The 24,160-nt window shown below is 39.2% G+C and overlaps 1 protein-coding gene across 3 annotated transcripts in view; it reads right to left on the bottom strand.

The window, feature by feature from the left end:
- The window catches only part of arhgap35a (Rho GTPase activating protein 35a), a 143,924-nt gene that overhangs the window by 84,430 nt on the left and 35,334 nt on the right, over nucleotides 1-24,160 (bottom strand). For all 3 annotated transcript variants that reach the window (XM_060855936.1, XM_060855938.1, XM_060855937.1), the window contains exons 2-3: nucleotides 12,196-12,271; nucleotides 6,568-10,457 (exon numbers count right to left, since the gene is read on the bottom strand). In XM_060855936.1, the coding sequence (XP_060711919.1) occupies nucleotides 6,568-10,278 (3,711 nt within the window). In that variant the 5' untranslated portion in view covers nucleotides 10,279-10,457; nucleotides 12,196-12,271. The remainder of the gene's footprint in view (nucleotides 1-6,567; nucleotides 10,458-12,195; nucleotides 12,272-24,160) is intronic.

Here is a 24,160-nt window from a genome sequence, read left to right as displayed (position 1 = left end):
CACTGACAAGTGAGGTCACAAAATAATGTGTAGCTCAATGACTTGTTTTTTAAAAAGTTTAGAAAGTGGTGATTAGTCACAGCCATACACAAGACTAAACGTTTTGAACACAGCAGAAAACGTCGAGACAAAATAAATTTTAAAAACAAGCTAATTAAGTCAGAATTACCTCAAGGCACGCAGCAAAACAAAAGGTTTCAGCCGGTTTCCTGACACTATCCATTACAGAAATTCAATTCCAGATAAATTGCATGTTATATCTCAACTCTAGGATTCAACTCAATTGACTCAGAGCAGTCTCCTTGCCATAGACTACAAAGATTATTCGATGAGTCCTTTCCAAATATGCTAGCACGAACTACTAAAAATTCTGAGAACCTAAATTTTCTCAGTTCTGATAACCTGCAGATTTAAGCAAATCCTCCTGATTAGGACACTTTACAAACTAAACACTTTTGAAGTGAATTATTTCCTTAATCACTCTTCTAGGAGAGAAGTTAAAACATGCTTCTAAACTCAACAGTGGTGTGTCTTCTAAACTCAACTGATCATAAATCAAAAAGAAAAAACATCTTCCCATCAATGCCATAGAAGTTTGCAGTCACCTGCTCTCTGACAAAATTTTGGAATAAACAATATTCTGGAAGAACAGACTTTTTATAAAAACCTCACAGAACTAATACCTGCCTGCCTCTCCAATGAGGCCCAAATTCCAAAAATATTAAATATATAAATTATACACTTCTAAGCAAAAAAAAAGCTTGATATTTGCTTACTTAACTTATCTCAGGTGCAACTCCACACCCCATCCAGCGACAATGACAGTTGTTAATTCAGAAATCACCAGCTTGTAAGTAACTGTACCAATGGATATCACTAAGTGAGTTATTAGGATTCATACAGCAATATCAACCATCAGCACTAGCCTGATTTATAAATGAATGATTATTTGGGCCTACGTCTATAAGCAATCACTAAGCCATCATCTTCGGGGGGAAAGAGGAAAGACAAGGGAAGTTGCAGACAAGAACAGAAAATGTCTTCATACTTCTCAAACCTCTGTAGAAATGTGGGACCTTATTAGTTCCTCCAAAATCAACAAACTCATCAATGACTGCATTCAAAACACCACTAAGTCCTGCCAGTGGCAATAAAGCAGAAAAACTAATTTGCATTCCAGTATAATATTTCCTGCCTCCAATGCAAGCGTCCCACCTTCATTTGCCATTCCCAGATTGTGGTACAACTAAGAAAACTGTGCGAAAATCCCTATGCAGTAATTAACAGGGAGTACTGCCACCAAAACCACCCTTATGAGTGAGAGTGAGAGTGTGTGTTGGGAGGGGGGTGGAGGGAAGTGGAGGAGGGAGAGAGAATTTACAACCTATAAGTCACAACCACTAATCAATACACTACAACTTAAATAATGCTTTTTCTTAAAATAAAATTGGAAAATTTAATGTCATTTTCAGTATGGAGCTCAGTTCGCTTTTATATAATATCTGTATTTTCAATTATACATTAGAATCCACTACTAATGGAATCTAGTGACCAACTGCTATCTACATTGAAGAGAGGGCTCACTAAATCAAAGTTCCATGGACTATGTTGCAAATATCTGGATATCCAAGAAACTTCATAATCCTCAAACTGCTTGATGGAACTCTTGCGTGTGGCAGATCTGATATGGATATCTTCAAATTTCAGACAAGTATTTGATATCCCTCATACTATTTACAATCTACTAGTCAACCACTTCAAACATTTCAACTGCTTAGTGGTGTCAATATGTTTTATTTATTCATTTATGAGATGTGGGCATCACTGGCCAGGCCAACATTTATTGCCCATCCCTAACTGCCCAGAGGGCAATTAATGTCAATCACATTGCTGTGGACCTGGAATCACATGTAGGCCAGACCAGGTAAGGTTAAAAATCTCACAACAGGTTGCAGTCCAATAGGTTCATTCAGAAGCACTAGCTGTCAGCGACTTCTCCACATCAGACCAGGCAAGGACAGTGACTTCCTTCCCTTAAAAAAAGGCATCAGTGGGGTGTTTCTTCCCCCCCAACAATCAACAATGGTTTTTCATGGTCACCATTAGACTACTAATTCCAGATTTTTTTTATTGAATTCAAATTCCACCATCTGCCATGGTAAGACTCAAACCAAAAGTTCTCAGAACATTAGTAGGGTTTCTGGATTAATAATCAAGTAATAATACTTAGAAGACCCAAGGAGGAAGCTCACCGGAATGCGGCTGTGTGTCAGCCCACATCTCCAAATTGACTCTCTACCACTGCTCTGGTGGCTGTATTTACCCCACATTCTTCACTCACCCCTCCCCCTCCAACCACTTCCATTTCCTGATGTAGTGCTGCTTCTGAGATGTTACTTTCGTCCTCTATAGTGAGCAATGAAATAAAACATTCATTCAATTAATCTGCTATCTGCTTATTTTCCGTTTTAAGTCCCTGACCATAACTCAGTTCACATTTTAAGTACTTACTGCAAATCTTACCATTTGTTTTCATTTTTCTGGCTAGCTTCCTCTTCTTGTACTCTAAATTACTCTTATTAGTTTTTTTTGTCATTTATTGCTGCTTACTCTTCTGTCCAAACTTCTCACTTCCCTTTTCTCTTTACATCTATCTTGATGGAAAACCCTTTGTACTCATTCATGTCCAAACCAAAATTAACTCAGACATTTTTTGTAGATAACTACAGTGTTGATTCCCACTTTACACCAAATTAGCAAGACATTCTCTCTCTCCTCAATTCATTGTATAAAGTCAGTCTATTCTTGCATGTTGCCAACATGAAGCTTGGATCAACCAAATTTGCCACTATTCACCTATGAAAGAGATATTCTCAAAGAGCAGTATCACTTCTCTCAAAAGGTCACCATTGACGAGGAGGTCGGGCATTAGATCAGCTGTACCAGATCAGCCTGCTATAAAACTAGTTAGTGTTAATAAAGACCATCTATAGTCCTGGTGGACAGAGGATTAGTAAGATTTTGATGGTGCATTTAGTAACAAATAAGAGAGTGAAAGAAATTCCATCAGCAACATATCTGCTGCACACTGTAGATTCAATGGGAAAATCTCACGAAAAATATTGCGTTCCTCTTGAAGCTAGCTCTACAAAACATTCATAAAAATATTGCAAAAAAAAATCAAATTCAGTGGACTGGATACTGACCGAATGGCCATAACCATTATGCCTACCAGGTCCTTTTCTTCAATCCACAAATAGCTGACATTCCAGGGAAGAACAAAGAAAGCACTCAAAAGACATTGTAAAAGATTTCCTTAAAGGACAGCGGCACTGACATTAATAACTTGGAGGAATTGTAACCAATCATTTAAAATGGTAACAATGTGTCCATCAAGCTCTATCATGCTTTGGGTTACATTTTAATGATGAGGCAGAGTGTGAAAAAGAAAGGAAGCCAATCCAGCAATCTGGACCCTATGACAATATTATGGTTTTAAAGAGGTGTATGTGTCATGGTTGTTCTATGAAGAGAGGTTGAGACAGATGTGATGAGCACACTTCCAATCCAATAAATAGCTTGAGGCACCTTGGGTTTTCTTTTAACAGTTTGAAGAGAAGCAGTATGAAGGGATGGGATAAAGTTCCCAAGAACCAGGACTTTAGTTTAACTTCCAGTAGCTGGAGTTTGGAAACTGCTATTCATCCTTCCTTACTACAGCAAAACACTTGAGTTCTGTATTTTAGAGATAAAGTTTTCTCTTGATATTCTTTCCTCCTAGACTATAGAATTCCATTGAAACATCGATGCTACTGAATGTCTTTGCCAAGGGTGTTTACAGGATGTTACTATCCTGGGACAGCTAATCAGTGGTAGTAAACATATATTATCTTGTTCGGTATTTTGACAGTCACGGTTAAGCTAAAAAAATACCATTTTGTCTGTACTTTAACTGGAATGCAAGAATGGAATAGGTTTTGCCTCAAGCCTGGTAGTTTGACAAATCGAATTGCATCTGGAACACAATGCCTTACAGTTGCCTTTCAAAGTAAGAAAAGTTGGGATCCAGGCTATCTTCTAAATAAATCTTAAGGGGGTTTTGGTCTGGTCTGGTCCATAACACCCCACTGATTTGTGGATCATCTTTTCCCATACATCTGTGGGTCAAGAAATTGGCCTGCTCAGTCAAGTGAAGAAACACCACTCAAACTGGTGACTGGGAATAAATGTCATCCTTGAAAAGGTCAATACGGAGATAGGTCTGCAACAGAAAATTGAACGGAGGGAAGAATTCCTTATTTAAACAAGATGTGAACAAGCATTAACAGTTTATAATTATGTGTCTTAAACTATACTTGTGGGCAAAGATATTGAGTGTTAAATAGGAATTTTAGTGCATGGTGTATGACAGCCAACCACAATCATGCACTTTCCAGTGTGGTTCATCCTGTATTTAACCAGCTCAGAAATGGTAATATCAGTTCTCACACGAGTGGGTAGTCAGCTGTTTCCAACACAAGCACAGCATTTTATTTTGAAGGAAAGGGGTGAAAAATACTAAGACAGAAGAGACAAAAGAAAAAAGGACGACGCAGAAGTAGAAGACCGTCAAAAGATGAGACTCCCTGTGATTACAGGGCTAAAAGCAAGCTAAGGTCAACCACTGAAAATCAAATGAAATGGAATATTTTAAAAAAATGTTATGGGCCCAATTGTTAAAACTAGAATGGACCTTAATGGCTTTATAAACCTATCTGCTAACATGGGCTGAATTCAAAGACCTTCTGAAGCAGTCCTTTGTACCTTCAAGACAGAATATTATTCTATTTGTGTAGTAACTTTTCAAAATTGAAACTTAAGGTAGTTGGCAATCGCTGGAGGAGAACTTCAAATTCCTTTTAATAAGAGCAGCTGTTACTCAAGACAAGACGCTGTTGAACACAAGTTTTCAAATGGTCTAGTGCATAAATTTTCTGGATTAGTGGTGCTAGAAGAGCACAGCAGTTCAGGCAGCATCCAAGGAGCAGCGAAATCGATGTTTCGGGCAAAAGCCCTTCATCAGAAATCAAGGCAGTGAGCCTGAAGCGTGGAGAGATAAGCTAGAGGAGGGTGGGGGTGGCGAGAAAGTCACGACATGGTTGAAGAGCTTCAAAACAGAGGAAATGACCTGGGAGTTGCAGTGGGAGAGGGACTCCCTGAGAATCCTGTAGAGAGAGGAGGAAAACTTCTTCAAGGCAGGCATCCTTGCAAGAGGATTCACAGTAGGGTTAAAATCAACGAGGTAAAAACAATGACTGCAGATGCTGGAAACCAGGTTCTGGATTAGTGCTGCCTGAACTGCTGTGCTCTTCCAGCACCACTAATCCAGAATCTGGTTTCCAGCATCTGCAGTCATTGTTTTTACCTAGTGCATAAATATAGCTGCATTAGCTTCACTAGATTCACAACATCTCTAACTCCAAGTTTAAAAGTTAGAGTTCCACCATCACATCAGCACTCAAACATAAAAATCTAACTTTGTGCAACAGAGAAGCATTAAAAGTTAACCTAAAGTTCTAGGGGCCCATAGGCCCCAACCCAAAGTCTCTTTGACCCATTTACAGCAGTATATTCAGCCATATCTCTCCAAAAACCATCAAAATCACTCTTTTCAACCAAGTTGTTAGCTAGCCATTCTAATATTGACAGGGTCACTGTCAACGTTTGTTCAACTGTGAAATGCCTTGGGGTCTTTTCCTACATTAGTGGCATTGGATAAATGCAAACTGCTCAGTGACTGTGTCCATTTGTTGTAAGAGATTTAGCACTGAATCTAATAAACTTCATCATTCCAGATCTCCTCTTAGTCGATATTCAATTAATCACTATAAAATACCTCTACCAACAGCAAGCCTTAGTACCTTGAGTATTTGCGAGTTGTACAGTGCAAAATATGCCTCTACATGTATAAAGTTCATGTGCAAAATTATAGTTTTTTAAAAATTCTTTGGAAACACAAAAGCAATATACTTTGTGTTCTTTATGCAAGTGGGCAATACTAGAAAACCAGAAATTATTGCCCATCCCCAATTCTCTCAAAAGATAGTGTTGTTTCCTTGCTGGGAGAATTGCCAGGCCATTTAGGAGAGAAGTTAAGAGTCAACTCCATGTCTGGCAGATCTGAAGGCATATCCAGACCAGAGAAGGGCAAGAAGCAGGAGATCCTTTCCTAAAAGAGCACTAGCGAGTAAATGGGATTTTTCAGACAACTTGTTAGTGGATGGTCAAGATTCCTAATCCAGAGCAAATTTTACATTCCAGATTTAATTAAACTAAATTCTCACAGGTCAAAGCAGGGTTGGAACTTGTGCTTCCAAATCATTAATCCAGGCTTCTGAAAGACTAGGCCTGTCAGGTGACCACAACAATGCCACGTGTGGCAAACCTTAGAAAATGAAATTTGTTAGTTATTATACGTCAAATTTCATCTCTTCTGTATCATTTTCCCATACTTAAAATTATGACTGGAGTACATGCCTTTTAGTTCATAGTCATTTCAGAATTCTGTATTGAAGTCAGGACTCTTACCCTTGATGTTGGTCTTCTCAAACTACGAAGCAGCTTCCCTCGCTTTGACTCATCTCCATCCGGTTCAAACGTATTCGTTGCAGTATCTCCCTTTGGAAGTGAAGAATCAGCTTCTGCTTTCTTCTGTGATGACACAGACCCAAGCTCATCATCACTACCAACACTGAAACTTGTTCGGTAACTTGCAAACCTGCCTAGTCTTTTGGACCGGTCTCTGTACAACAATGGTTTGCTCACAGAAGAAAGTTTTCTCTGGCGCTCCAAAGAACTGATGTCCATTTCACTATCTGACCCATTACCACTTCCATTTGATTGTGATTTTGCAGAAATGGAATTCCGAATTGTAATAATTTTGCCTTGGGTGCTGTCATGTGGTACTGAATAGATATTCTCTTCATCCCCTCTTGGTCTCACCAAAGTGTCTATCGGTTCTGCATAATCAGAGGTGTATGATCCATCATCAGAAGGTGCCCAACTTACTGTTGAAGGCTTTCTTGGCATTTCTTTGCTGACTGGTTCCTTTCCTTCAGAGGAATCCATTTTCTTCATCAGTTTGTCAAAATGTACCATTGGCTTTGGTTTTACAGGAGGAGGTACTTTGTTATTTAGCCTCTCAAAAGAGCTGGGAGTGCTGTATAGTGAGTAACTATCATTCCCTTCAAGGTCCATTAAGAGCTTAGAGTGCTCTTTTGCCAATGGAGGCCCAGAAGTTTCATCTTGAAGTGCAACATAGGGTGGCGGACCTTCAATGTCCTCCTCGTAGTCAAAGCAGTTTGAATTATTGAGTGGTGAGCCAGGCCTGGGAGAAAGGTTAAACACATCTTCTGGGTTGCTGCAGGCTTCTGCTGCATTGTCATACATGTGTGAAGCTTCAACAAAGATTTTTTTTTCAGTTGCATCTCTGAAAAATTTAGCAAAGATCTCCGCATTGTATTGGAATGGCTGTCCACTAGAAATTGCAGTAAACCTTCCACAGATTTCATGAGCAATTTCCTGGCCTTCTTCAAGCTGGTCCCGTGAAACATCACTCTCTGACACCTCAGTTCCTTCAGTGATTGCTACTAGCTGAATAGGTATGATGTCTTGCACATCTGAGAGAAAGGCACGGAGCATTGCTAAAGAAGCTTTGCGCCTAGCCAAATAAAAAACAATGTATCCATGGACTAACTGGTTTTTCCTTATATTGAAAGAGGAATGATAGGAAAGGATTGATACTTCAACACTTCTACGTACTGCTCCAATTGTTAATTCAAGCACTACTGAATTGCTGTTCAAAGGCTGCAATGAACTACAAAAATGAGGTTGAATGATGGAGAGGAGGACTTCATCCACATTAAATAAGTCACCACACATCAAACACATGACTACCCGAAGATCTGCATCAGTTAAGTCCTTAATGCTGGGGGATGCACTTACTAGATTCAAATTGCGTTTCATGGTATCCAACAAGCCTTTCAAAGCCTGACTGATTTGCAATTCACTGAAGTTTCGCCCAGAACCTACACTGTGTGACGTTACATCAACAAAAAGGCATTGCAATTTGTTGGCAAGTTGTTGACCATGGTTCCTCAAAGCTTGTAGTGTTTCTCCACCACTCTCCCTTTTGTTTGCTAAAACTAGGGTTAGAGGCAGCTGTGCTAAGTGATTGTCCCTTCGGTCTAACGTCGACTCTTTCAGTTTCTCTAAGCTCTCCTTTATGTAATACAGTGATTCTTTGGAGTTGTAGAGGCAAAGGCAACCATGAGGTTGAAAGGTAGGTGTCTGAAAAGAATTAACCCGATGTTTCACATTTCCTTCTATTGGTCGTAATGATAATTCATACATTTTGCCCTCAAGCACATACTTATCATCAGTACACAGGACTCTAATCTCATTAGCCAGTTCATGTGCAAGCCCATCCTTGCCAAGAAGTACAAGGTTGAGTTTGTCAGCACTAGAGTGCAAATGGGAGTTCACAAGACTTCGATCAGAAGATCGATTAAATCGAGCAGCCAGTAACTGTTCAACTTTACTGTCCATACATTTTTGACTGTTTGGACAAGTCTCTTTTGTCGGATGGTATACAAAGTGAATGTGTTTCAAGACAAGGGCATCCCGCTCAGCTTGCAGCTTTTGAAGTGCCTTAAATCGTTGTTCTTCACCCAAAACATCCTGAATGAGACCCATTTTCTCCTTGCTGGGCTTCGCGTCCAACTCTAATTCATAAAACAACTCAGAATACTCTAAAAGCAATTCCTGAAACTGATCCTTGGCTTTATCAATAATCTCACGTTGATGTCTACTGTAAATATCTTGGTACTCAGACTCTTGGAGCCATTGATAAAATTCCTCATTCATAACAAAACTCCTCGCCTCTTCCCACGGTTTTCCAGGGGTTATGAAAGGAGACGATCCCAGATTTTCTTTGAAAGCTTTCCTCATCTCAGCTCTCTTTCTTTCATTCTTCAGTTTCTCCAAATGTTTTCTGAATTGATCTTCTGCACATTTTCCAGCCAACAGGTCAAATGGAATTCGGTCGTCATCCACTTTGTCAATATGATCGGTTTTATCCCATGGTGTCTCGCTAAGGACAACAAACCAGGTTGAGAAGTCCTGCTTGGTCTTCAATCTCTGCTGTGCCAAGGGCCAGTTCAAGTTTTCAATCTCATTCAGATCTGGAAATAGGGCATCAAGAGCGAGCACAAGTCTATTAAGGTATTTGTTCTTTAAATGTTCAATGTGCTTGTCCTTGAGCATCAGGACATGCTGTGCAAACAGCTTTTTGGCCTTCAGAGTTCCTTCTAGATCCACATACTCCTGGAATTCAGGTTTCATTTGCATTTTTCTAGTCGCATTCATCCAACTTTCATTATGATGGGTGACACAGTGGCTAATGATAAATTCATACTTATCTTTTCCATGAGCGATCAGCTGACTTTGTTGTTTCAATGCTTCATAATATGGAGTTATTTTGGGTCTTGCCCTGCTTTTATCTATTAGCTGTGCTAAAGTACTAAAGGCCAATTCCACATTGACGTTTGATCGAGCTGATGTCTCCACCACTTGGAGGTTCTTTCTTGCCATGGCGAAAGAATGCGCCTCGCGTATGTACCTTTCCACACCTTCATCGCATTTTGTCAGCACCACCACAATGGGCTTTTTTGTTTTTATTATTTGGTTATACAGGTTTGTGACAAACTTAAGTTGCTCTTCAAAATTCCTGTTCATACCTCGGCTGACATCTACACAGAGAAGGAAACCATCAATCAGTAGTTTACCTTCTGGCATCTGCTTCTGTTCAAAGTCTTGTTCCAGACCCAACTGGTCAGTGCAAATGTACATCAGCTTTTCAGCAGATGCCAATTTGGTAGCTGCAGCACGTTTAATATAGGGTTGTAGGGCGGTGCTCCTATGCGGCTGAAAAGTCTGATCATCAATGAACTCTGTTTGCTCCACCACATGAATTCGACATTCAACTCCTTCTTCCACCGTCCTACCAACCTCACCCCAATACAAAAAATGGTCATTGTTAACAACACGGCCCCCAAAGTCACTGGTGCTGAGGACAGACGTGTGATCAAGATGAAATTCATCGGCTTTAGGACGGACAAATCGATTGCAGAAACATGACTTCCCAACACCACACTGGCCCTTCTCTTTCTCTGTTCCAGATAATCCCACGACACTGATGCTGTAGTTTGGGATCCGCACATCCTGTTTTTTTGCCATCATAATTATCCAATCATCCTGAGAGGGTCAACTGCATACCACCATAGAACTCCTAGCAATCTGAAAAGGAGCAGAGTTATAAACTGACGCTTGCAAAACAAGCATCTAATGCCATGGTTTTGTGGTCCTCAGTATTATCCTTCCTGTCCTAGGAAGTTAACAAATTTGGTCCCAGTAAATCCCTGTAAAAGAAAACGAGAGAAGAAAATAAAATCAATAAGAGCAAAATACTGTCGGTGCTAGAAATCAGAAACCAAAACAAAACTGGAGAAACTCAAAGTCTAGCAACATCTGCGAAGAGAGACAAAGTTCACATTTTGAATCAAACGTAATTTCTTTAGTCCTAAAGATGTCAAGTGTCAAGTGTCATTTCAACTTGAAATATTAACTATTTCTCTCTCAAATTCGGCTAGGCCTGCTGATTTTGTCCAGCAGCTTTGTTGTTGAAGTAGTTATCTAGAGTTAGAAATTAAACTGCATTGGTGACAAGATGCATGCTTATTCACTTGATTTTCAAAAAAAAATTCAAAGAGTGAACATTTTGTTTTTACAAACTTGCGTTGCTCTCTAAAGGTGAAGTACGCTATGCCTGTAGGACTGTTATGAGTGGTGAAAGCAACGCAAGGTTTTGAACTAACACACAAGACTGAAGTATAATTTTTACAATGAGTGTTTGTAAGAAGGTATTTCATCGATATTTTAAACAAGCCAGGACAATAACTACAATCTAATCTCAAAACAACTGTTCAGCAACCAAACTCTAAAGTCAAGCAAGATAACTGGTCTCCAGAGATTACAGCAGTGATTTTATCTGTTCAGTAATGCTGCTATGCAATTAGTGGTGAGACATGGGCATAGAACCAACTGGAGTGTGCCTCCATTCACTTATCACCAAAAGAATTTCAGTCACATTGCATGGAAACAAATCCTTCAGTTCAACGCCAACCACATTCCCAAATTAAAGCAGTCCGGCCTGCCCATGCCTGGTCCATATTCCTATTAATGCACTAATCCAAACATCTTTTGAACTTTGGAAAATCATTCCACATATGAAACACAGTGTATAAAAATACTGACCCTCAGGTCCCTTTTAAATCTTTCTCCTCTCACCATAAAAATATGCCCCCCCCCTAGTCTTGAACTCCCTTAGTTTAGGGAAAAGACACTTGCCATTCATCCTATCCTTGTCCCTCAATTTTATAAACTTGTAAAAGGCCACCCCTCCAATGCTCCCATGAAAGGAGTCCCAGCCTATTCAGCATATACTTAAAACTCAAACCCTCCAGTCCTGGCAACATCCTGAAATCTTTTCTGAACCCTCTCCAGTTTAATAATATCTTTCCTTTATTAGGATGACCAGAATTGGACACAATATTCCAGTAGAGGCTGCACCAATGTCCTCTACAACCTCAACATGATGTCTTAACTCCTGTACTCAAAAGGTCTGAGCAATGAAGGAAAGTGCATTAAATGCCTTCTTAACCAACCTATCTACTTGTGATGTAACTTTCAAACAATTATGTACCGAACCCCTAAGTCTCTCGGTTCTTCAACACCACCCAGGGCCCCACCATTAACTGTACAGGTCCTGTCCTTGGTATTATCAAAACGCAGTGCTTCACATTTCGTCAAATTATATTTTTGTTCAATTTATAGAGACAAAACAGTAAAATCCACATTGCAGTCACCTTGAAAATCCATAGAAACCTTAAGGCTAAAGGAGTAGAGAAGGTTAGATAAATTATGTTTAATGATTGCTATCTTTTAGTTAAGTTAAATGGCACTTGTGGCATTTATCTACCACCCATGTAATCCTTTTGGGGATTATATTGGAGAACCTCAGCATAATGTCATGACCAAATCAACACTTGCCCATGAAGTTCGATTATTCCACAGTCAACACATTCTTATGTTACTTACCTCCACTCTGAATATGCAGGTGAGATTTTGTCTCAACATCACCAGTCATCCTCTACTCCTTCCAGTCAATTTTATGCTGGAGAGAAAAAAAAAGGAGAATGATTAGGAATAAAATGAGACAAGTTAGCTTGTTGCATCATGGAAAAAGTAATTTTTAATGCAAAGAACCAATATTTTCATAACATGAATTTCATGTAGAAATTCAAAGGATATTAGAAACAGTTTAATAAAGTTCAGATTTCTGGACATGATCTGAATTCTAGGATATAAAAATTATATTTTCATTCAATCTCTTTCCAGGATTGTTCAAAACTACAGAGAATTGTGAACACAGCCTAGCCCATCACACAATGTGAACATCTTTTCATTGACTCCATCTATATTCCTTGCTGCCTTGGAATGGTAGCCAACACGATCAACGGCTCCACCCATGGTTATAATCTCTTTCAACCATCGGGCAGAAGATATAAAAGCTTAAACACAGGCATCAACTAGTTCAGGAACAGCTTCTTCCCCGCTGTTAAGACTTCTGAATGGACCTCAAATGTTAAATTTAAATGTTGATCTCACTCTTTGTGCACTTAACGCTTTGCATTCCTCACCTTTGACCTACTGCTCTTATGTATTTTGAGCAGTATGATCTGCCTGTACTGCACAAAAACCAAAACTTTTCACTGTATCTAGGGTACATTTGACAATAATTAATCAATTTCACCTGTATTATTTCAGTTAAAGCATTGCCGAGATTACTCTAAAGACCTATAAAAAGTCAAAGGGTCACCACTAGAAAACACGCTGAGAAATACACATGCAATTCATCTCATTGTTCCATCATTATTCCATCAGTACTTCATCCTGTTGAGGTTTCATTCAAAAATACTTTAAACAAGTGCACAAAAAATTTTCACACAGTCCATTAAATTACAGGCCATTCTACAATAACACGTTTTGTTAACACAACTGGGGACGCTGTTTCTGAAGCGTGAACTTTTAAAATGTGTGTTGGCTGTAATGCAATGACATCAACGCTAAGCGTTATAGAAAAAGTGTGCTTTAGAAACAATGTGGGGTTACACAAGAACGCAACCATTGTGTTAAAGAACTATCCTGTATTGGAATTTCACAGCACAAAAACGCAAGTTATTTGACCCAGACAAATGCTCCATAGGAATGCTCCCACTCACTCACTCTCCCCTCAATCTTTGTCTAACTCCAGCAAAACATTTTTTATTCCTTTCTCCCTTGTTACTTAGCTAATCATTCTTTAAATGCATCTATCCTGCCCATATCAAACACTCCCTGAGGTAGCAAGTTTCACATTCTCACCACCCTGGCGACTGAAGTTTGGCCTGAATTTCACATTTCATTTATTCATTGTTTATCTTTGGTCATCCCCACAAAATGAAAATATCTTCCAGTTGGAAAAAGGTAAGAAGGTAGTTCAAAAGGTCTGTGGTGGCCACACCCCTGTCAAACAAATGTTCAGGTTTTAGAACTATAGAGCGGACTAGTCTCTCCAAGGAAAATGGAAGGATATTGGATATTGGACACTTGGAATGGTTCTTTTGTTAAGCAGTGCTTGACAAAATTTAATAGAGTTGTTAATGGGGACACTCCTGTCAGGAGCATAGACAAGAGATTCTGCAGCAGTGACCGTAAATTTAGGATGGTTTGTTGCTTTCCTGGTGGAATAAGGACTTCTCTAAATATTCCAAGCATAAAGATGAAATTGAGAAATCAGTACAGTAATTATTGTTCACACTGGCAGCAATGACATTTTTAGGGAAAGATTAAAGCAGCAGAGTTTGAATTCAAGAGGTTAGGTAGAAGACTACAAAATAGAACGTTAGAAAAAGTATTAAATTTCTGGTTTTCTCCAATACCAAACTCGAATGAGGGAAGGAATAAAAGGTTAAAGGCGATAAATCAATGTCTGCAGATCTGGTGTACTGTACAGAAATTCAAGGCTTTGGACAATTGCAATGCCTTTTGGGATAGAAAAGACCTGTTCAAAAAGATGGATCTGACCTAAACTGCAAGAGGGACCAATATCTTAGCAGGGAGATTTGCTCATTACATTAAAGGGAGACTTTATACTGATAGAATTCTTCCACTCCCCCCACTCTAAGTAGCAGTGTAAACAGAAGGTTGATGGGGAAAGGTTCTGAATGTGAGGACAGCTCATCAATTAGAAAAGACGACAAGTGACAATCAGAGAACGTAGTTACTCTAAAGAGCTAAATTACATTTATTTCAGTGCAAGGGGTCTTATGGCTAAGGCTGATGAACTCAACATGTTTAAAAATATGGATGGGGACATCATAGCTATTACAGAAACTTGGCCAAGAGATGGACAAGAACATGGTGCTGGAAAAGCACAGCCAGTCAATCTGCAGAGGAGCAGGAGAGTAGATGTTTCGAACATAAGTTCTTCATCAGGAATCCTTGAGAATGTTGTAGGAATGAGAGAGGTAATTACGAGATCCCTTGCAGAAATATTTGCATCATCTATAACTACTGGTGAGGTGTCTGCTGACTGGAGGATGGCTAATGTTGTATTTTTGTTTAAGGTAGGTTGGAAACATAAACAAGGGAAACTAGTGAAAATTTCACCCAGGCAGCCTAACTTTTCTCCTTCTCAAGTAGGAACATCCACGTATTGTTAAAGAAAAATTTCTTGAACAAACTTAAATTCTTTACTATGGAACACCGCTGGTCACAGGCCCCCAGTCTATAAGCAACCCTCCACCATTACTCAGTCTTCTTTCATTAATCCAATTATGCATCCAACTGGCAAGCTCAGCCTGAATTCCACGTGACCCAACTTTACTAATTAGTTTACCATGCAGAATCTTGTCCAAATCTTCAATAAAATCCATATAAACTTCTATTGCTCTGCCATCAGTAATTTCCTCAAAAAACTCTATCAACTTTCCTCACAAAACCATGCTGACTATCCTTAATCAATTTTTGCATTTCTAAACGTCCATAAATCCTATCTTTTATCATCACTTCCAACAATTTACCCACAACCAAAGTCAGAGACTCTTAAGTCTACAGTTTTGATTTGCTGTACACAAAAAAAAGGAGAACTATCAATATTGATTACTACCTCAAATCTATTAGTGAGCAAATTACTGCTGATGTTGGAATCTGTACTAAAAACAAATACTGGAGGTCACAGCAGGTCAGACAGCAATCATGAAGAGAAAGCAAGCTAATGTTGAGTCCAGATGACTCTTCAGAGCTGAAATAAAGAGAGAGAGTATTAGTGAGCTATCACCTTGCCAAAAACTCAACCAATGGATTGCAAAGCTCAGCGATCTTACCACATCCACTCATGAACAGTGATGCACAATTATACAATTAAAGGCGGCAGTCCCACAGTGTTAGGTTCTTTTCCCAGCGTTTTCACACACAAGATGCAATTCGCACACACCAAATTCTGCAACCAGTTAAAGTTTAAAGCCTGTACAAGTTAGGTGACCCCTTTGATCCTCCTCGCAAGTCTGCAAAGTCAAGTCAAAAGAGGGCCTGAACAAAGAAAAGACATCCCCTTTATAGAGATCAGTTAGTAATGCTCGCAGTTACTCTGACAACTCCCCCACCCCCAAAACCACATTACCCCAGGTACAATGGTAGGATGAGGTCATCTTCAGAGATGATGTAAATGTAAATGCCCTAATCCTAGGGAATCATTAAGCAAACGATTTCCTAACTCAATGATGTCCTAGCTTCAGGGGATGGCTATGAAAACATTTCTGAATGGACAGGACTGACAGAGTTTAATCTGACAATAGCAGGAGGAGTAGTAAATGGCTGTCCAAATGAAGTGGGAGTCATCCACATTCCTGCATGAAATGTCGTCCCCACCAACTTCCATAATATTCAGCTTCTGGAGGAAGCCAGCACAGTTTAACCCTTTAACATTACATTAAAGTCTAGAGAGATAGTCCAATTTAATCTTTCAACATTACATGGGGACATCCCAGCCTCAATGATGGGAATCCAGTACATCAGTACAAAAGACATCAATGAGGGGAACAAAGACATCAAATGGGAGCATCACCACCACCAACATGGTGATGTGCCAAACCACCTAGTTCTCTCGATTGAAACTATATTTTCCTTTCTTCACTGTTACTGAATCAAAATCCTTGAACAAAGACTAACTATACTACATGGATTATAGTGTTTAAGAAGGCAGAACAAAAACACCTTCAGATGGTAATTAGGCATAGGTAAAAAATGCTTTGCCTATGACACTTACATATTGCAAAGAGTCTTTTAAATTCCAAACTTCTCCATTTTAAGGTACCATGACCTTTGTATTCTCTCAGCTCAAGATATGGGTTCCTGCGGCTCAGGCAAGCCAAATTGCTGTAATGGAAATTTTACCAAAACAGCCCCAAACATCATAAACAAAGATTAGTGTGACCAGGCATGGCAAAAAATTAAAATCTCTACATCTGGAGATCACAGCTCTGCTCTGCCATCACAATTGCATGTAGTATGAATATTCTCCTCTGTACTTTTGTTTTTTTAATTTTGTTATGTTCCCCACCAATGGTATTACTAGGCAAGTAAGATTTCAAATTGAAATCTGGCTCACTAAACTACAAGCCTTATTTTTCTTTTTGTTCATGAGGTCACTCATTGCAAATATTCATAGCAGGCTATCAATGTACTTTTAACAAAAACAATTTCTCCACACACAAAAAAATTAGACGAGTAAAGAACAATTGGAGAATTACATTGCAAATATCAGGAAGAAAAATTCATCCCTTTGGCCTTAAAGATATTCAAACCCCTGAAGCATCACACCCACCCCATTCTTCTTGTTTAGCTTGCACAGCTAACATTGATTCTCTTTTAGTAAATTTCTGCACTATTTTCTTCAGCTAACGTCACAGAATCCTTTAAAATAAACTTCTCATGCATCACTCCATCTTGACTCCCTAAACTCATAATATAAATGGATCCTGTAGGATGTCAAAATGAAAAATACAGATGGTGTAAAGTTTTGACTCTTAAAAATCAGAAATTGCTGGCATGGCAGCGTCTGCGAAGAGAAATCAGAATTAACTGCAGTTCTGAGGAAGGGTCACCGGACCCAAAATATCAAGTCTGACTTCCCTTGTAGGATGTCCAGTTCTGACAACTCCAGGGAGTTGGACTTGTGGAGTTCACTGTTTAGAAATTCAGGACTTCTCCCAGCCAGATTATTTGAACACTGCTACTAAGAGCACTTTTGCAGTTCTAAATAAGGTCTCTGAACAAATCTGTTTGTGATTTTCTCTGACTCAGGAGATCAAACTCAAATCAAACAGCTTAGCAATTACCTCCCCAGATGGCCAGATGATGAGTGAGCTTAGATCACTTGATTTCTTGTAAATGTTTGAATTCACTGTTCAAATTTTTGTTTTGAACCTTTTTAAAAAAAAGGCAAAAAACTTTACAAAATCAAAAATTAAAACTCATTTACATTGAATCTAAGCCCTAAGTCTCCAGGGCGGCACGGTGGCACAGTGGTTAGCACTGCTGCCTCACAGCGCCCGAGACCCGGGTTCAATTCCCGACTCAGACGACTGACTGTGTGGAGTTTGCACGTTCTCCCCCGTGTCTGCGTGGGTTTCCTCCGGGTGCTCCGGTTTCCTCCCACAGTCACAAAGATGTGCGGGTCAGGTGAATGAATTCAATTCAGGTGAATTGGCCATGCTAAATTGCCCGTAGCCTTAGGTAAGGGGTAAATGTAGGGGTATGGGTGGGTTGCGCTTCAGCGGGTCAGTGTGGACTTGTTGGGCCGAAGGGCCTGTTTCCACACTGTAAGTAATCTAATCTAATAATACGTTATGTAGTTTCATCACACATGGGACATGGGCATCACAGGTTTGTTGCCTGCCCCAATTGACCTTAATTGCATTGCTGACAACTGAGGTTTAAGAATCAACTGCAATACGATGGATCTGGAGTCACACATAGGCTAGACCAGATAAGGACAACAGATTTCCTTTTGCAAGTGAGTTTTTAATGACATTAGTGAGGTTTGTTTTCAATTCCAGAATTTATTAAATTGGTGAGGTTCACAAGATGCGCTGATAGAAGAACTGGCAATTCATATTTAGTTACAAGTTCTCCCTGTCCTGAAGGGGATGCATTCCTTCCTTGTATTAGTGCATTTGTAAAGAGTCAAGCACAGTAGCTCTCATGCTCATTTCCTAAAGACATCTTGTTTCTTTTAAATTTCATATGCAAAGCCCAAGTGCATATATCAAGCCTAGAATTTATTACTAGACACTAACTCTTCTGGAGAGCACTGACAAATCAACTACAGTACTGTGGATCTGAATTCATTAGCCTGGACAACTGGATTGTTAGTCCAGACGTAATGTGTCAGCAACTCCACATACTAGTATGGATCTGATGTCAATTGCAGCACCACCACATATTGCATGGCAGAGCCCAGCTTTCTCAGTACGCAATGAGAATTCAGTAACGATCTCCTTCCATCAGTGGTTTATTATACAGGGCACCGACTTTAGTCACTACCCAATTAAAAGGACAAGGGAATTAAATTTTGGTATTTTCAGGAAATTCACTCAAAAGACTGGCACTTGAGTAGAATCTACAAAGTTCAATTAACATAACCATTAAACATAGCTGTAATACATCAAAGGCCAATTATGGTCAGATTAATCCTGTGGGTCTTGTTGTTTTTATAAGACTAAACATCACTGTTAAGAATAGAGGCTATTTACAAGAAGAAACTAATGCACCATCAAGGCCATCACCCAACAATCACAGCAAAAAAATTACATCAGAGTAGCATCAATTCTTTCAGGGATCAATATAAAGAACTCAATTATACTATGCAAGTGTTCAAACAGCCTGCATACTTGATAAATTATTACTGCCTACACTATATCATGACTGACAGGGGAATTGCACTTCAATTCTAGAAACAAAATAACTGATATTGCCAACAGTAGCTTATCAACAAACAAAAATTTACAGACAATTTTAAAAAGCAAAAGCATAAGTAAGATAACACACTCAATTAGTGAGGATTACCGAGCACTAGCTTAACAAGTACTCAATGCTGCTTCCATTTGGATGCTTTTTTAAAAATACACATTGGGATGAAATGGAATAATTTTTTTCGTACAACTCCCAATGACTGCAATTTGGCAGAGAAGGAAAGATCAAACTATATTTACTACACTTAAACTTTTGGATATAAGTGGAAGGGTAAGAAAATATGACAATTTGACAGGCTCAGAGCTCTCATTAGTACGGCACATACATTAAGAGCAGAGGACCTGCATAACAGCATTCCGCTACTTGAAAGGATGATCATTGCTATACAAAATAGCATACTGCTGTGGAGCATGCTCACTGGTAAAGGAAAAAACTATGATGCGATGTAAATTGGCAAACTTTCAGTACCGGGCTACACGGGTAGCTAACCAGTGTTCTCACTGGGTTTATTTTGCCAATGAAAAATTGCACTTAAAATTAATTTCTTTCTCCTGTCTTATTCTTAATTCATCACCCCAAATTGCTGCTGCCACAACCACCAAACAATGACAGCGCTGTAACCACCAGCCCTTCATTATGTAGCATAAACTTATCTTTCTTGCGCAGTACAGCAGGAGAGAAAAGAAAAACAGAAAATACAAACTGTGTCCTATTGGAACTAGAAACTAGTAAACCGTATGCCAGTCTTCACAAAAACGTCAAGCCATTTTTTCAGATACTAATCAATCGATGTACATTTCAATATTTTGTTTTTCTTTCCTAATTGTATTTCTCAATAGGCACAAGTACAAAATATTGATGCATCTGAGTATTATACTTTACAGAAATCATGTAATGGAAACATTCCCTGCAATGAAGGGATAATCAAGACTAGAGTTAACTTATTTCCACAGAATATGGCAAACTGCAGTTTTAATCTTTAATTTTCATTGCTTAAAATGGAGGAGCTTCAAAAACTTTTACCAGCTGGACAAGTTATGACTAAGATACATTAACCAGAAAGTCTCAATTCCATACCCGAATGCTCTGTTTTAACAGAAACAGAATTTTTAAAAGGATTTGATCATGTTCAGTTTAATTAAGTAATGCTTTGTACTTGCTTGAGTAGATCATCAGACAGTGTACTTAATACAATTGTAGTTCCTTTTAAATATTTAATAATTGTTATTAAAGTAACTGTAGACATTTAAAACTTATTACAACTACAGGAGTCATTCACAATGAATTCTGGTCATTTAGTCTTATTTTTGAACATTTTAGGGAGGGAAGCTATGATAAAGTGCTATATTTTTCCCAATTTTATGGACACATCCACAAACAAGGAAGCAACACTTCCCTCCAGTCTGAAATTGCAGCAATTGACAAGGTTACACCATACAATGCCTCAGAATTAAAGGTCAGTTGCAGAGAGAAAAAGTAACAGGAAAAGATAGGACAAGAAAGAAACATCCTTTTTCAGACAAAGCTCAACACGATAACATTTTCTCCAAGCTAACTTCCAGCTGCATTTTTACCAAATTGACTTGAGACAAGAACAAAAATGCTAGAAGTAGTCAACATGTCAGGCAGCATATGAGTGGATGAAAATAAGGTTAGCGTTTCATTTCTATGACCTCTACCAGAACCAAACAAAATAAGTATTTATCAAAATAGGAATTTCAGAAGGAAATTCTTTGACCAGCTAATCAGAATATGAAGTTCTCCAACACGAAGTGGCTGAAACAAAAAACTGAAAGGATGCTAAACAAACAAATGCAGGAGAAAGCAGAGTATAACACTGATCAGAATTGAATGTGTGATGAAAAGAGGTTCAAAAGGTGTATAAATGCTGGCAAAACTGGATGAGCAGAATGGCCTGTTTCCATTGTGTATCACTTGTCAATTAACCTTTCATTGATCTGTATTTGTTGCCTAATCCCATTTCCAGTCACGTGAACAAATCATTGACGATCAAGAAGCTTCAGCAAACAGGAAATTAAGATTGGGTAGTACTGAGCCAAATGATTAAATATATCCTTACTTTGACCCTAGTCTGTGACGGATCAGGGAAAACTGAAAATAAAACTGACTTGAGTGTCTCTGGAATAGGTGAAGATGCAATACGTCAGTTGAATCCTATTTTCTGAAATCTATTACACACTTCTGGAAATGCTTTATTATAGGTATTTGACTCACAAGTCAGAGGTTAAATGTTGAAAGGCTACAATAGTAAGTTAAGAAAACATGTTCAATAAACCTAATAATCTGCAGGCCTTCACCATAAAAATTACTGAAGCATCATTAAAAAGCTTACCAATTCTTAGTACCCGCTGAAGTGGCTTGGCAGGTTATTCAGCTGCAAAACAATTGCTATAGAAGGGTAGCCAAGGACCAACAGTGAGACCTTACCAGCATTGCCCACATATCAGGAACAAACTAGAACAATCCAAACTTATCCAAAAACGGGTGACAGCCAAAGGAGGCTAGAAATGGGGAATATTTGTATTTTTTTCACAAAATGTTTGTCTTGAACAGACTTCTGGATTTCAGAAGTCAGAAAGACTTTGCACATTGAAATAACCTGAGACTCTGTCAAAATTCACATACGATAAAGTGATCTTTGATAAACTGGGAGTTTTTTTGTACATTGAGAGGAACACCAATCAAGTCCAAAAGTCACATTATTTAAACACAGTAGCATTAACACAAATGTTCATGCCCACAATACCTCACATGACAAGTATCATAGTATAAAAGGATGAAAGGTTTAAAGAAATGCCCATCTTAATCTCACTAAACAATTCAGTTATAGTAGATAAAAGGTGCTGGAAAGTAGCCGCAATCGTGACTTTCAGTCAAGGACAAAAAAAGTGACATGCAAACCTTGAACTCTTTAAAAATAAATATTTTCTTGGTAGGTTTTTAAGCAGAAAAGAATCAGACAGCTGACTGCACTGCTGATTTGGAGGTCCTTCAGATGATCAATCACCAGACACTCAGGTGGTAAGACAATCCAGAAAGGCACTATCCATGACATGAAAGTTCTGGCCTGATGGTAGTAATATTCAGTTGAAATCTAACAGCTTTTTTTTGCCTGTGCTCCAGATTCTTTTCCTGATATCTTCATCGAGGATGTTAACTATTGCCAGAGGCAATGGAACTGTCCCAGGGCAGCAGAAGCACAAATCAAACGGTCACATTTCAGCTCTGTTCACATTCAAAATAATGTTACAGAAAACAGGTTCTGAAGGTTTTATCAGCAAATCAACAAACAAAAAAAAAAGCAAGATTTATTTTTTGGAAAGGGGTAGGGGGTAACATAATACTTATGAATAATACCCCACACACACTCCCAGGTGATACTGCAATAGTTCAATTCTCCCTAACCCACTAACCTTGAGTAGATTGCATCAGCTTGGCTTTGTGGAAAGCACTCTTGTCGTGAGAGATTATAGGTTTAAGCCTCACACTGATCAGTCGTATGAAATATCGAGACCCTGTCAATTGGTCCCATGATTCAAAGTAATGTTAAGACATACTGAAACATTTTGTTATAATATGTGAATTCAATTGGAGTCATAGAGATGTACAGCATGGAAACAGATCCTTCGGTCCAACTCGTCCACGTCATCCAGATACCCCAACCTAATCTTGTCTCACCTGCCAGCACCCAGCCCATATCCCTCGAAACCATATTTTATTCATATACCCATTCAGATGCATTTTAAATGTTGCAATTATCCCAGCCTCCACCACTTTCTCTGACAGCTCAGTCAATACATATACACCACCCTCCGTGTGAAAAGGTTGTCCCTCAGGTCCCTTTTATATCTTTCCCCTCACCCTAAACCCACGTCCTCTTGTCCTCTTGGACCTGCCCAACCCAGAGAAAAGACTTGTCCATTTACCTTATCCATGCCCCTCATGATTTTATAAATCTCTATGGTCACCCCACAAACTCCGATGCTCCAGGGAAAACAGCCCCAGCCTATTCCGTCCCTCCCTATAGCTCAAATCCTCTAATCCTGACAACATCCGTATAAATCTTTTCTGAACCCTCTCAAGTTTCACAACATCCTTCCGATAGGAAGGAGACCAGAAATGCATGCAATACGCCAACAGTGACCTAACTAAAGTCCTGTACAGCCGCAGCATGACATCCCAACACCTGTACTCCGTACTCTAATCAATAAAAAAACATACCAAACGCCTTCTTCATTATCCTATCTACCTGCGACTCCACTTTCAAGGAGCTATGAACCTGCACTCCAAGGTCTCTTTGGTCAGCAACACTCCCTAGGACCTTACCATTAAGTGTATAAGTCCTGCTAAGGTTTGCTTGCCCAAAATGCAGCACCTCGCATTTATCGGAATTAAACTCCATCTGCCACTTCTCAACCCATTGGCCCATCTGGTCCAGATCCTGTTGTAATCTGAGGTAACCCTCTTCACTGTCCATTACACCTCCAATTTTGGTGCTGTCTGCGAACTTACTAACTGTACCTCTTCTGCTCGCATCTAAATCATTTATGTAAATGACAAAAAGTACAGGACCCAGCACCAATCCTTGTGGCACTCCACTAGTCACAGGCCTCCAGTCTGAAAAACAACCCTCCACCACCACCCTCTGTCTTCTACCTTTGAGCCAGTTCTGTATCCAAATGGCTAGTTCTCCCTGTATTCCATGAGATCTAACCTTGCTAATCAATCTCCCATGGGGAACCTTGTCGAACGCCTTACTGAAGTCCATATAGATCACATCTACTGCTCTGCCCCCATCAATCTTCTTTGTTACTTCAAAAAACTCAATCAAGTTTGTGAGACATGATTTCCCCTGCACAAAGCCATGTTGACTATCCCGAATCTATCCTTGCCTTTCCAAACACATGTACATCCTGTCCCTCAGGATTCCCTCCAACTACATGCCCACCACTGAGGTCAGGCTCAC

This window comes from Hemiscyllium ocellatum, chromosome 47 (genome assembly GCF_020745735.1).
Source record: "Hemiscyllium ocellatum isolate sHemOce1 chromosome 47, sHemOce1.pat.X.cur, whole genome shotgun sequence".
NCBI lineage: Eukaryota > Metazoa > Chordata > Chondrichthyes > Orectolobiformes > Hemiscylliidae > Hemiscyllium > Hemiscyllium ocellatum.
The sequence above is the reverse complement of the archived record's forward strand: the minus strand, read 5'-3'. Positions and strand labels throughout refer to the sequence as shown.